The sequence below is a fragment of the Eumetopias jubatus genome, unplaced genomic scaffold, assembly GCF_037043125.1.
Source record: "Eumetopias jubatus isolate StellerSeaLion01/CBP00866 unplaced genomic scaffold, mEumJub1_p1.0 scaffold_14, whole genome shotgun sequence".
Classification (NCBI taxonomy): domain Eukaryota; kingdom Metazoa; phylum Chordata; class Mammalia; order Carnivora; family Otariidae; genus Eumetopias; species Eumetopias jubatus.
In genome coordinates this window covers 73673169-73688168 of record NW_028274820.1, presented here as the reverse complement: position 1 = coordinate 73688168, position 15000 = coordinate 73673169, and the positions used below count along the sequence as shown (strand labels likewise).

Here is a 15000-nt window from a genome sequence, read left to right as displayed (position 1 = left end):
TTCTTTTCTTTTTTTTTTTTTTTACCCCCACCCCCCTATAGTTTCTCTTAGTTTCTAAAACATACTAGCATGAATGTGAAAAAGAACCATGGAGGGTAAAATGAGGGTTCGTATTCATCTGTTTGCTAGTAATATATATATATATATATATATATATATATATATATATATATATATATATATAATATTTGAGATGAATAAGTGTGTTCCTTTCCATGTGCTATAAAGGAAATGACACTGAAGGAAAAATATGTATATTTTCTTAAAAACTTACTCTTAATTTTGTCAGCGAGAACAACTTGGAGCAATAAAAGGGTGACTGGGCTAGTTCTATGGCTTAAGTGACCATATTTAAGAAATAGTAGCAACAGTCCTCTTAAGAATCTTAATGATAAGGAATAACATAACATTTTGATAAGGATGAGTATATTCGAATGAAGAAATATGAAATTAGCTGTTAAAAATTAATGTCCCTATATTTTGTCTTTGTTTTAACAAATGCTATTTTCTTAGAGAGGAAAACTTGAGCAAAGTTACCTAACATTTGAAATGCCCTCTTTGCCTAGAACAGTTGAATCAGTTTTCATACCCAACAAAATGGTAGCTCACTACTGTTCCGGTATAACAGCAGTGCAAATTTTTATTTAAGGCCATTTACAAATGCCAAAGTAATATAGGAAGCAAATTTTCTTTTCATTGGTCAGAAATGGAAAAAAGTTGAAAAAAATCCCTGTGGAAGTCTTACTGTAATTCCGTTATAAAGTTATTATGGTGCCAAGTACTTGCGCCTTGTTGTTAAGGTGCTTTTACTCTATACCCTGTAGTCTACCATTTGTAAACACATCTTTTTGATGTTTCTGCCAACATCCTGGCAACAAAGCAGTGCAATTTCAAATGAGCTAATTAACTTAATTGTTGATGAAGCATGAAACAGTTCATTCACCCTGTTAGCTGCTCCATGACAACATAAGAGTCTCAGCCTGTGAAGTTACTCATCTCCATAAACCTATCTGTAGCTCTCTGTTTAGATCTCTTGTATAGCAGAATTGTGCATGGAAAATGCTTCATAGTAGATGGATATTCTCATTTGCAAAGGAACCTCTTAAAATTAAAAAAATATTTATCACTGTATGAAGAAATTAAGGGTACACCAAATTTTTATTTTAAGCTAGAGAAGCCATGTAATTTACCATACAAATACACAGCCATGCACATTGCCCTCTGATTCTGAGAGCAATAAGTAACAATGTAGATGAAATAGATTTATTTCTTAAAATTTTAGCCTCTTTTAACTTTCATGTCATCGTTCTTATTGTTAAATATATGTATGTTAAACATCATTATTTAAAGTAAGGAAGAGCAAGCTTGCGATTAAAAAAAAATAAACCCATAAAATATGTCTGTTTGAAATTATATATATTCTATGATTCCTCATGTAATTTTACTTAAAATTTTTATTAAAAAGTTGGAAATTTGGGGCACCTGGGTGGCTCAGTTGTTAGGCGTCTGCCTTCAGCTCAGGTCATGGTCCTAGGGTCCTGGGATCGAGCCCCGAGTCAGGCTCCCTGCTCAGCGGGAGGCCTGCTTCTCCCTCCCCCACGCCCCCTGCTTGTGTTCCGTCTCTCTCTGTCAAATGAATGAATAAAATCTTAAAAAAAAAAATCTTGGAAATTTAAGTGAAGCCTGTACTTGTCTCCTAATAATTAATGACACTATTACTGTAGGCTACTATTTTCCATTCATTCAAAAACCTCTGTTGAATGATTTGTAAAATATTTTGATGAAGATGTAAAGACAAGGTCACCTTCTTAGCCTGACTTCGGTCATGCACTTGTTGGAACACACAGAAAGCGCAGTGTGCCTGATGATGGACTTTGACTACCTCCTTTCAGCTTTGTCTTGTTTATTTACAACAATGTGCCTAACACTCCTACATAATCCACCCCCCTCCCTGAAAAAGGTAAGAAACCTACTTTAAAAACTGTCCAAAATCTTCACAAATGCTTTCACAGCCTGGCCATTTGCAAACTCCATGGCCGTACAGAGTGTGAGAAGCCCCAGTCTCCTCGTGTGACGAGCTGTAGCAAAAGAACACGGCGTCAGATTCATCTCAAAAAGCCATAATCGTTGCAGGCTGCTAGCGCCTGTCAGGTTACGATCAGTGACAAACAGGTCAAAACAGGTCAATTCAGCTCAGAGCAGTCAGAAAAATTTAATCGTTCTATTGAATAGTTCAACTGCCAAGGCTAGATGATGTTCCAATTAGAGGAGAAATAGAGCCAAAGATGACTGTTAATAAAGGATGAAAAACTAAGAGGACTGTATAATATCATATGCTAATCTTGCCATATGACCTTAATGTAACATTTACCTCTAAATAAAAAATATATGTTCATATGTGGTCAAGTGAAATAAACCTGTGTTTTTAAGGAGGTAATAGGACAGCCACCATAAGATTTTTGAAATGCTCTTTTTTAAAGATGATATGGACCTTTCGGATCATTTAAATTGCTTAATATTTATGTGTGGACCATATATTATATTTCCATTAGTTACAGCTGATTAAAAAAATTCTACTTTGGAACAGTATTCATTAGATATATCCTTCCATAATCATCAAAGACTTTTGATAAGGGAGTATTATGTCAGATAGAGGGATCCTAGAAAAATCAACCAACTTCTGCAATATATAATCATCAAATTAATCTCAATTAAAACAACAGCATGGAACCATTCAGAAGCATACCATTTTATAATAATGAAAATTAACAAGAAAAATTTTTCATGATACTCAAATGAAGATCAGAAACACCACCAAATTCCAGCATCCTATTTTAAACTGTACTGTAATCAAATATATGTTTCTCTAAAAAAAATTTGTTTAGGAGAAAGAATTTGTTGCCGCTAGGCAGATACTCATATTATACAACAGAATACTATCAATCCACTCCACTCAAATATGTAGTCTTTACAGCTAAATGCCACAGGAGCCTAAGTCACTCTGTTAAGAAATCCTGAACTTATGTTTCATCCCTTAAAAAGATATTTTTCATGTTGAGCAATGTTTTAGCTTATATATTTTATGTAAATTACTTTAAAGGAACCTGATTAGATGGCTTTATGCTTAAATGAATGGAAGTAAATGGACAAAAGTACATGGGTGCTCCTTTTACAAGGGCAATTTTTATACAACTAAAGTAAAACAGTAAGTTGAAAATCATCTAACATAATTCAATGTTGGTAACTGAAATCAAGTAATTTTTCCTTATGAATTTTGAGTCAAATTTATTCAGTTACCACCATAAGTTTATGTTTATATATTTATAAATTCCATCATGCTACACTAACAAAAAAGGCAAACCAGATATTCTATCTTCTGGTTTATTACACCTGTGTTTATATCCTCACATATATTGATTCTCTGATATCTACGGACGTGTTCTTAAACACATATTAAACACATGTTTTAAAACATATGCTAAGGGGGGATATGGATGCACCTTTATTTATTCAAAAGGGGTTCTTAAGTTTAAAAATGGTAAAATATTCTCATTTCAGCAATCTGGTTCATCACAACATATTAGCCATAAAAATAATGTTGACACAATAATTCCACATGCACTTATTAAAAAATAACTTTCTTCAGGCAAATTCCCCACCAAATCCATCAAACTGCAAGTATGTGAACTGTTTTCTGTAATGAAAATAATATATAAGATAAATAATCTAAAGGTTTCTATTTAATTTGTCCTATACACTCTGCCCCTGTTAAGTACAATTCATAATTTTCAGTTTTATGCATGGTGGAAGTAAAAGTTCGTGACAGATAAATATAGAATAAATCTCATGAGATTTACCTGTCCCGCCTTGCACTTAGGACTGAAGACTGTCCATTCACTATGGAATGATGGGTTATTGGTGGTGATGCTTTGGAAGTGGTGGAGGAGGTAGTCGAGGAGGAATTGTTAGTAGTGAGGTCTAGCCCTCCATGTTTAATGCCATTGTCTTCCATACTGTGAACTCCAGTCACTTCTTTCCATAACTGCTGAATCTCAGCAGGACTTAAGCCGGCTATAAAACGAAAGAAAGCCCCACTAATAAAACAAGGTAAAGTTCATATAACAAGCTTAGTATTATTACCGGATTAATGCCAACAGCAAAAGTGATGTTACCAGCATAATTAATATACAATAATAAACCTTACACCATCAGCACCGTAGCCTTTCTCGTGAATAATCAGTTATTTGCTCAAGACTACCAATTTGGGAATGGTAGGGAATGATCCTATTGGAAATAATATCAAGGATTAATGGAAAAACCCAGCAAGTTCTATTTGAAAATTAAACTTATTCAACTTTTAACAGCAGCTTTTACTTATTGCTAATATTAAGTTTTTATCAGTGAGGAACTGAAAAAGAAATAGAATTGGAAATGAGATATATCAAAAGAAATGAAAAAGAAAAAGAGGGGTGAGCAGGATAAACAAAAATGTCAGGAAAAAGACGTCAGGGAAAAACAGTAAACATTCAACTTAGAAGGAAAATACATTTGACAATTAACTTTGACAAAGTTTTAGTTTGCTCTTTCTCAGACAGGCAAACAAAATAATTGAGTTTCACTTGGAGGTGCTAAATAAGCCAATATGATTACCTACATGGACCAATTAAGCAGATAATACAGAAACCTCATTTTATGACCGACAGAATAAATGAACTACTCATTTTTAAACAACACCCTGGTTCAGATTATACAAATTTATCAGATTTATGAAGAAAGAAAACAGAAAATCAAGACAAAATGCTTTAGCTTTTAACTATAATTTTGAAATAAGGAATTGAGAGATTATTGTTTACAGTATTTGACTTATAAAATAGTACTTATATGTGCCAAGTACTATGCCTTCGTGTATTCTTTCTATGCCTTATGCTTCTTAATACTCACTAAATCCAATGGCGTCGATAACTATATTTTAACCAGTTCATGGATAAGGAAACAAAGTGAGAGAGGTTCAAAAATGTATCCCAGGTCACAAAGCTTCTGTGTGGTAGAGCTTTGATTTAAATCCAGGCAGTCTGATTTGAATGCCTTTGCTCTGAAAATATGATATTAAAAATACAAAAACTACTGAATCAAAGATATACAGGGGGAAATGCAGTTGTAATTAATGATTGCTATCCCTTATTCAGCATCTGCTATAGTGTGGTGCTTTACATTCAAAATCTCAATTAACCTCACCTGATGTTAGGAATCATTACAATTTACAGATGAGGGCATGGCATGGAGATTTAGAAAGATGAAAGATGTTACCAAATCACTACGCTCATAACTAGTGGACAGAATCCGAACCCAATGCACTGTGGCTCCACAGTCTAGGTGCTTTATTATTACGTTCATTTACAACGTCTACCATGAGAGTGGGAGTACTCGTCAAACTACGCCCACCCTGCTACCTCAGATGCTCTGAGTGATGCGGATCAGTCCAGAGGTGTGTGGGAGAGGAGCAGGACGGAACAGGCAGGGGAGACTAGGGGATGATAACAGAACATGATGGCGAGGAGAGTGAGCCCTCTCACCCCTACCCCTGCAAGTAGAAAAATCATCAATCCAGACATTGGGGTAAGTAGCCCAAAGTGACAGAAGAATTCTCACTGCTCCAAACATAACTTCTGGTCAAATTATTCATCACTGTGGTAACCTTAAATTGCTATGCCTATCACAATTTCTTACAGACAGTTTTCCTGAAAGCTATCATTTTGGTGATTCTGGCTCCTGAAGTTTTTAAAACAGCTAAGATTGAAGAAAAGGCAGGCTAATTCAGGTTTCCAGTTATTAAAAGCTATTTTTCCTGTATAAAAGAGAATGGCTTAATAAAGGAAGGTATTTCTCGGTTACATAGGAAATAATTTCTATATAAAGATCATTAATTGGGGCGCCTCAGTGGCTCAGTCGTTAAGCGTCTGCCTTCGGCTCAGGTCATGATCCCGGGGTCCTGGGATCGAGCCCCACATCGGGCTCCCTGCTCAGTGGAGAGCCTGCTTCTCTCTCTCCCACTCCCCCTGCTTGTGTTCCCTCTCTCGCGGTGTCTCTCTCTGTCAAATAAATAAAATCTTTTTTGTTTTTTTTTTAAAGATCATTAATTATTGCTTTAGCTCTAGCTTTAACCTAGGATTCTGAAACTTTTCTGACTGTAACTTTTTGATTCCCTGTCTGTATGAGTTAAGCGTCCTCCCAGCAACGCTCCCCTAGCAAATCCTCTTTCCTGATTGCATCCACCCATCTTCTGCATGGGAGCTCTCACCATCTGACTCGGCCTCTCTCCCCCACCATCAGCTCTTGCCCAAACCATGGCTCTCCTTTCCTGCCTTCCTGCTTTCCCCTTGCCCTGCTACCATTTGCCACTCTTCAGATATCAGCCCAAATTTATCGCTTTAAATGTAAAGTAGGCCGTTGCGCTTTCCAGGGAAAGCCTCCGATGCCCTTCTAGAACACTTTGGGAAAAAAACACAACAAGAAAGAAGGGGAACAAAAAACAAAAAAAAACCCTACTGCGGCCTGTGAGGTGCTAGCGTTTATTGCCTGGGTCTTGCCTGCCTCTCTGACCTCATCTGTTGCTTGCTTTCTACATCTCGCTCTGTTATCCCTAGCTTTCTTCTGCATCTTAAATGCATCGAATGTTTGCTCCTTTGCTAGCTTTTGCTCTGACTCTCCCACAGCACAGGTGACTCTGTCGCAGATCTTCCCAATGTCTCCTCACTCCCTTCACCCTGAGGATTCAAGGGTCACTTCCTCTGAGAGGTGTCCGACCACCCTAGCAACCACTGCCCCCCCGCCCCACCTTGCCTTCTAGCATTCTCTATCACCTCACCCTGCTTTGTCTTTAAATCATTCATCAGTCTCTGAAACTCTATTTTTTGTTTGTTTGTTTTACCTGTTATCATCAGTCTCCCTCTACTATAATGTAATCTTAAACTGGTAAGAGTAGGGATTTCTTACTTGACCCACCTATCCCCAGTGCTGAGAGCAGTGCCTGGTATGTGCTCAATAAACAGTAGTTGATTTAATTGATTATCACAGATTCACACCGTTCTTAAAGGCATTTGGATTTTCACAAGGAAGTTCTGTGGCTCTTGAAGGGCACAGTATTCATGAACACTGCCATCCCATAAGGCCAAAGTCTAAAGGATTATAAACGGTACTAGCTGATTTTGCTAAAATTTTATATCTTGGCTGAAGACTCTTAGATGTTTTTAGAGACTATATCAGTTAAAGATGTTATTAATAATTTAGTTTTTGAATTTTATCAATTTAGTTAACCTAAATATCCACTTACCTTTTAAAAGCAGACTTCTCTTACACTATTCATTTGTGTTGAAAATTAGTAGTATCAGCATGATATCACAATGATATGGCAACAAATACTAAGCACATAAACATTTGATGAATAAACCACCTGTTCATGATCCAAATAAGGACCCTTAATTAACCAAAGAAAGAAATGGTTTTTAAAGATTATAGATAAGAGTGGCCCCTGGGTGGCTCAGTCGTTAAACGTCTGCCTTTGGCTCAGGTCATTTTCCCAGGGTCCTGGGATTGAGCCCCACATCGGGCTCCCTGCTCCGCGGGAAGCCTGCTTCTCCATTTCCCACTCCCCCTGCTTGTGTTCCCGCTCTCACTGTGTCTCTCTCTGTCAAATAAATAAATAAAATCTTAAAAAAAAAAAAGGTTATAGATAAGGGGCAGAGAATAGATGATGTCCAAAAGAGATTCTCTGAAGTGTCTGCATATAAGACTCACTTGCAGACGTTTTAAAACTTCCGATGCCCTGACCATAGCCCAAACCAATGAGATCACAATTTCTGGAGGTAGGACACAGTATCCGTCTGCTTCTGAAGCTCTACACAGGATTCCGATATGCAGATAATTTGGGAAGAAAATCGTTAAAAGCAAACTATCACATTGCTTATAAAACAGTATTCCCATCTACAATTTGCTTAGCTCTTTTCTATGGATACAAAACTATGACTATGAAACAATGAACCAATCAGTTTTGCAGATTTTGAAAGTTCTGTGAGTTTTGAAGTTCTCTTGATTTGCAAGAATTAACTGATTTTTCAGGCAGTACTAGAACACGTTTATATGGCCTAAACCACGTTCTATGCAACAGTACTCTTCTAAACACTCCTAATCGAAGAGATCGAAGAGGTCTATGGTCCCTATCTTGGAGACTCATGACTAATGTTAACGTGTACATCAGTTCCAAGATGTCTAGGAACAACAACAAAAATACCAAAAAACTTGAGTCTCTTGTTTAACTCAGTGTTTTACAAAGCCATTTGAGGATAAAAAGAAAAACAACAAGAACAGACTCTTTTTACAATTACTAATTTATTTCAGTTTTAAATACTGGGTGTAGGCTTAGGATTAATTAAGTGATCTCCAGCCCCATCCCTTGAACTGCAGGCTGCCTATTTATAAACTTGAAGATTCCCCCCCCCCAAAATTAGCTTACTTCAAAACTAAGCTTCTGTTTATTCAGCTTCTCTGACCCCCAACTCAGTCTTCGTCTCTGTTTTATTAGAAACTTAACCAGCGCTTCTGAATACCAGTCACTCTTTTCCACACTTCGGAGCTAATCTAAGACCCCAGGCTGCTATTATTATACCCATTTTTGAGATGAGGACACTGAGGAACAGAAAAGTTGAGTAACTAGCTCTAGAGCTAATGTGTGGCAGGGCTTCTCACATTTTTAGGTCATTGCTCACATAACCTCTTTCCAGGACTCCGTCCCTGGCCATCCCGTCTACAAGTTCAACCCCACCCATTTCCTGCGGTTTCTTTCTTTTGTCCTATCCTGACTTTTCAAGGTTTTTTTTTTTTTCCTTAGCACTTACCACTCTATATGTTACTTAATTTATAACGTAAGTTTTTTGGTGGCAGGGATTTTTGTTCATTTTCTTGACTGCTTTGTCCCCAGTGCCTGTAGGATGCCCACTGTGTGTGAAAGCTCAACGAATACTGAGTTGTTCAAGTGCCTGGAACACTAGAGTGCTGGCAAGCTGGGAATCAGTGGACTGATAGTCAACCTACAATCTTAAGTAAGGATGATTCAATTTTCTTAGCCACTTATTTCAAGGATAAGTATAGACAATCCTAGTGCCAAAAAGTTGTATGATTATGCAATTTTAAAATTAAAATTCCATGATGACAAAAAATCAAGAAATGATAATGGGAGATGGCTTTGGGATGATGACTTGGGCTTGCTCTCGTTCAGCTGCCAGTACTACAAATAAGCATGACAGCTTTGTTTTTCTGGAAGTTGAGTGAATAAAAGGATGAATTCCTAATCAAATCACATGTAATACCACAGGTAAAGCAATTAAACAATAATTCCTTAATCCTGGATTCAGAGTTTGTGGAGTAACTACTGGGTGACAAGGCGCTGTGCTAAGAATTAATTAAAATTTGATAATTCACATCTAGATTATACATCCTTGGGGCACACAAGGTTTAAAAATTTCAATGGCTTTACTTATTTGTAAAAATTACATTAGCAGCTTTTTCTCACTCAAAAATGAAAGAGTCTTTCAATGTCCTTTCATTTTCTAGGTCTACTAATTAATTTTTAATATTAAATAAATAATTTTTATACATTATGATGTAAAGTCAGTCTACGGTGATTTCTAAAATTAGCTTATCTTATTTAATAGTACTCTGCTTATGTTCTAGGGTTAGTTATAATTAAAAGTAATAAAAGCAAATTTTGGTAGAAATAGTTGTATCATTCATATATTTTATGAAAATAATTTGATATTTAATAATCTGAATTATTGAACTATTATCAGGTAATTTTCACTTTTCATCTTAAATTGTACATTAAAAAACACTAGTATATGCACATGGCCAAAATAACTGAATTGTAGAGAAGGTTATACGCTGCAAAATTAAATTTCCCTACCCACCCTCACCTCTCTGCTTCCTTCTTCTCTCCAGAGGCTACCCTTCAGAGATCTATGTGTTCATTTATAATTTGCCAAACCTAACATATTATTGACTTATATTTGACTGGGGGCCTACTTTAACTGGCCGGTATAGTGCCCGTCTCTAAAATGTATGTTTAATGAGAGGTGCACCGAGTATATTTTGCCCAAATGCTGAGTTAGAAGGAGTAAAACAGCTATTTGGCTAAAATTGAGAGCAAAGGCAAATATCTCCACTAAAGAAGGAACTTTTGGGATACTGCAATACATCTGATATATAAAAAAATTCCTTCTATGATTTCACTATTAAAATTTTTATAGGCTACATTTTGTAAGTTTGATTATTTTATTAAAAAAACCCATCACTTTCTCAGTTTTCCCCATCATGAAACTTTAATACGGCAAAGTTAACATTCTGCTTTGGAGTCCTCCTTCAAGATACAAAGAAGTGACAAACAGAACTTTAAAAAGACTTATGGCTTAAATGGAGATAAATTCACTTTAATGTATGCATGCGAGTATACCAATTATGGGACAATTAGAATTATGATATAATTTAGTCTCCATCTATCTTATTTACATCTTCTCAAAAATTAACTCAACCCTCTTAATATTTCCCTATGTATTTAACGTTTTGTAAGTTAGTCTTCCTGTTTTCTTTCTTTCTTTTTTTCTTTTTTTAGAGAGGGAGGGTGGGGTGGGCAGAGTAAGAGGGAGAGAGAGAATCTTAAGCAGGTTCCACACCTAGCTTGGAGCCCCACACGGGACCTGATTTCACGACCCTGAGATCATGATCTGAGCTGAAATCAAGAGTCGGTTGCTTAACTGACTGAGCCACCCAGGCTCGTAAGTCAGCTTTTTTTTTTTTTTTAAGATTTTATTTATTTATTTGACAGAGAGAGACACAGTGAGAGAGGGAACACAAGCAGGGAGAGTGGGAGAGGGAGAAGCAGGCTTCCCGCTGAGCTGAGAGCCGACACAGGGCTCAATTCCAGGACCCTGGGACCATGACCCAAGCCGAAGGCAGACGCCTAACGACTGAGCCACCCAGGTGCCCCGTAAGTTAGTTTTTATACATAAAATTAACAGCATTCATGGTTAACTTTGCAAAGTTTTATTACTGCAGTAATAAATGTACATGTAAACTTCAGCTTACTGATGGAGTTTTCACATGTAAAACCCCAAAGGAGAGTTTCCCTCCAAGTCACAAATTGGAGATTGGTATTTAAAAGGGAATACTAAGATGCCAACAATAATTCTGCACAACATGCATTGTTCGTATTGCTGACACTGTTACCCTGATTAGATACAACGGCAGTCTCTGCAAGCACATGACCACAGATTAGGCAAAAAATCAAGATGCAAGAAGTGATGCTGAAACAGGCATTTGGCTATTTAGATTTCCATAAGCAGAGAATGAGTCAAAGCTAAATAGCTGATTTTGGCCGAATACTCATCCTAAAGACAAACTTGAGCACATTCCTAACTCAGCATAAAGGACATTATTATATTTTATTTTAAAATATTTCAATTTATTTATTATTCAACAGTTCTCTCATTCCCAACTCATCGAGTTCTAGAAGGTGTTAGTCCAAACTAGTGCTGGCTAGATATCTTAGCATTCCCTGTTTGGTCTTTCAGACTGGTCACAGAAGCGTTACATTTTAAATCAGTTTTATAAATTCAAAAACATGTAGAAAGTTGTAATGAAAGTTTTAACCACATATATTTTAGTTCCTGTAGTCATAGGAAGCCTGTGACTATACTGTGTATTGGAATACAGTGACTTCTATCTCATGTCAAAACATATCAAAAGTTTGAAGTGTATGCACAATAATTTCCTATTACCTATAGACAGTGGTACTGGATCACAATAATGTGTCACGAAGTAATTACTAGCTGACATATACACTGTACTATCCATGGAGTAAACAGCTTCATAATCAGTATTTTATTTGATATTGATTTACAAATCCATCCTTCTGTATTTGATTTCTGTATACCTACAGTCACTCCATATGTGCATTTAGAGATGGTAATTTCATTGCCTCTTTTACATTAAAATCCAATATTACAGTAATATTCATGATGACTTTAAATGCTTAATACTTAAAATAATTTACTTTAAAGGGTGGTACGATACATTACATCATTTTGCAATACAGAAAAAAATGTCTATAAATCTCCTACTCTTATCAAAAATTATTATAATTTTGTTACTTCTGTCTCATTCTCATACACTTATTTTATATATGGTTGAAAGAAGTTGGAACTTTAAAAAGTAGCCTGAGGAGGCTGTGTTAAATCATGGGGATAAATACTTCAAATATGGCATATTTTTAAAGGCACAGTGAGATCATCATGTATAAATCCTACTTGGTTTCATGGCTAATCAATCAACCAACCAAAAACTTGGTGCAAAGTGAACTGGGAAACTGATAATAAAAATGTTTAAAATATTTAAAATATTTTTATCTGAAATAACCAGTGGCTAGAGCAGAAATAATTCCAGGCTTACACTATCTAACAATTACTTTTTTACTTTCTTCCATTCCAACTTTGGGATTCCAGCACCACCCTATGAAATTATGTTCCTTTACTATAGCTGGTTTATCTGACGCATTCTGCCTTTGTTTGGCTGGTGAGTCTCCATAGTGGCACTGTTCATACTACTTCATCTAAACAGTGAAAACACAATGATGACTTTCATGCTTTTTGTTTAAAATATAAATATTCTGCTCAAACCCAGATGTGTTTTCAGATTTCCTTTTCCTTGATGTTCTCTATCTTGTGCGTTTAATCTCTCATACATTTTACAGACAGTACAAATAGAAAAAAAGGAAAAAAATGATAATTCTATAAAAAAAGCTCAGAAATAAGAAAATTTTTATTTGAAAACTATTAAAATGGTTATATCATAATAAATTTCCTTATTTGGCAAGATATTTGTATGCTTGTCTTGGAAGAATATTCTACTTAAATTACATTTTGCTTCTGTGAACATCTGTTTTAAACTTTCTTGAAGTGTTTGTTTCAACGGTTTTACTCAAATAAAATCATGGTACCTCATGCTTCTTTCTACTGAGGAGATTCTTATATGGTTAGATCCTAAATATAGATTTTTATATAAATTTTATTGAAAAAAAACCAATGAGATAAATTTATTGCTTCTGTTTTAGTGTAGTCTCTACCAAAGAAATCAATGTTTATGTTGAATTAATTTATACACAGCTTTCTTTTCTTTAAACTTATTTCGTCATTTGTCCTCAAATCGTATTTATTTTTGCAGAGAACAATAGTTTATGAATAGAACATTCACGGGCCCGGTGACACCATGATTTATTCCAATTCTCTTTGGAATGGTGCAGAAAAGTGGGTTTATTGCCTTGTTTTTCTTTCACTATGTAAACTTTATCTTTCTTGATTGCCTAGGAGTGATTCAGTCAGGTGAATTAGAGGATCTGAAGTCAAGGGAAGTAGGGGATTCTGGGAAAAATATGCCACGAAGACAGTAATTTGATAAATAAAGAGAAAAATATTTACTACAAAAATTTAAATTTCATGTGCCCTAAACAAAATTGTGTGCATTTTAAAGACTGTCTTTTATTTGCCTAATTTTATTTTTTCTATTTAATTGTTCTTGATTTTTTTTTTTTTAAGATTTATTTATTTGAGAGAGAGAGAGCCCGAGGGGGCAGAGGGGCAGAAGGAGAGAATCTCAAGCAGATTCTACACCCAGCTCTGAGCCCGACGTGGGGCTCGATCTCACAACCCTGAGATCATAACCTGAGACAAAATCATGAGTCTGAGTCGGACGTTTAACCGACAGAGCCACCCAGGCGCCCCTTGATTTTCTTCAGTATGTCCTACTGAGTCAGAAAAATGAACAAAAAATACTACTACAATGTGAATCCCTTTGTAACAAATATAATTAAAGTCCATTTGGATTAATGTTCACTCCAACAAAATCCAAATGCAAATCAGAAATGTGCTTTTACGAAGTTTAATGATAAATTTTACTATAACCTGTACTAAGAATTTTAGCACCCAGGGAGTCATTTTGTTTACCATTATCTTTTTTTAAACTAAGAATGCTTTCCATTTCCCCAAAGTTGAGTCAAATGATGAATATATACAATTGTATAATTTATAGTGTATTATTGTACCATATTATTGTATTATCAAATTCCATCCAAAGTTTTCTTATCAGAAAAGCAAATAAGAATACAGTTGGCAGCTTTGTGAAGCTATAACTTTTACAATATATGCACAGGCAATTTTATTTTAGAGAAAATAAGATCAATCTGGTCCCATGATGTATGATGGGGTCCTATAAAGCATAACTTGGACTAGAATATGCTTTGTAGAAATACAGACTCTTTCATATATGTGAGAGTTTCAGTGTGAAGATTAGGAACCTCTATCTTTTTTTTTTTTAATCAGTTCTCCACCAAAACTCCTTTCAGCTCACTTTTGTTAAATGGAGTGTTGTTAGCCTTCCCACTCATCTAATTCTCTGCAGGTCTTCAGTGTATATTCAATAGTGCTTAAATCTGGTTGTCCTTATAAATTATTTTCTGCCATTAGACTAATAAATACACATTTAATATCTAACAAAACACTGGCAAGCAGTTTTTCTTGAGACTCAGGGGTTTTACTCCACACTGCTTTCTGGCAAGCAGTCTGGCAAGCAGTTTTACCACACACCTGAAAGCAGTGCGGAGTAAAATGCCTGAGTCTCAAGAAAATGGGCCATGCAACCGCGTTAACGATCGTGTTTTAATAATAAACCTGCAGGTCGTAAAAGCAAATTTCTCAAGGCAGAAGGCAGACAGGCCATGAAACGAACAGTGGAAAGGGCAATAGGAGGAATGAAGCGTGCGCCAGTTTCTGTATGTACCTTGAGGCAGCGACTGGACAGGAAGTGCCGCCTGGCCGGGCGGGATGGAGATGAGTCCCTGACGCTGAAGGCTGAGCAGATGCTGCTGCTGCTGGAGTTGTTGCATCTGGAGGAGCTGCTGCT

The 15000-nt window shown here is 36.0% G+C and overlaps 1 protein-coding gene across 13 annotated transcripts in view; it reads right to left on the bottom strand.

Moving 5' to 3' along the window:
- FOXP2 (forkhead box P2) overlaps positions 1–15000 on the bottom strand; it is a 251012-nt gene that overhangs the window by 44260 nt on the left and 191752 nt on the right. For all 13 annotated transcript variants that reach the window (XM_028104907.2, XM_028104906.2, XM_028104908.2 and 10 more), the window contains 3 exons: positions 14878–15000; positions 3858–4071; positions 1974–2078 (listed from right to left, as the gene is read on the bottom strand). The exon at positions 14878–15000 is cut by the window's right edge. In XM_028104907.2, the coding sequence (XP_027960708.1) occupies positions 1974–2078; positions 3858–4071; positions 14878–15000 (442 nt within the window). The remainder of the gene's footprint in view (positions 1–1973; positions 2079–3857; positions 4072–14877) is intronic.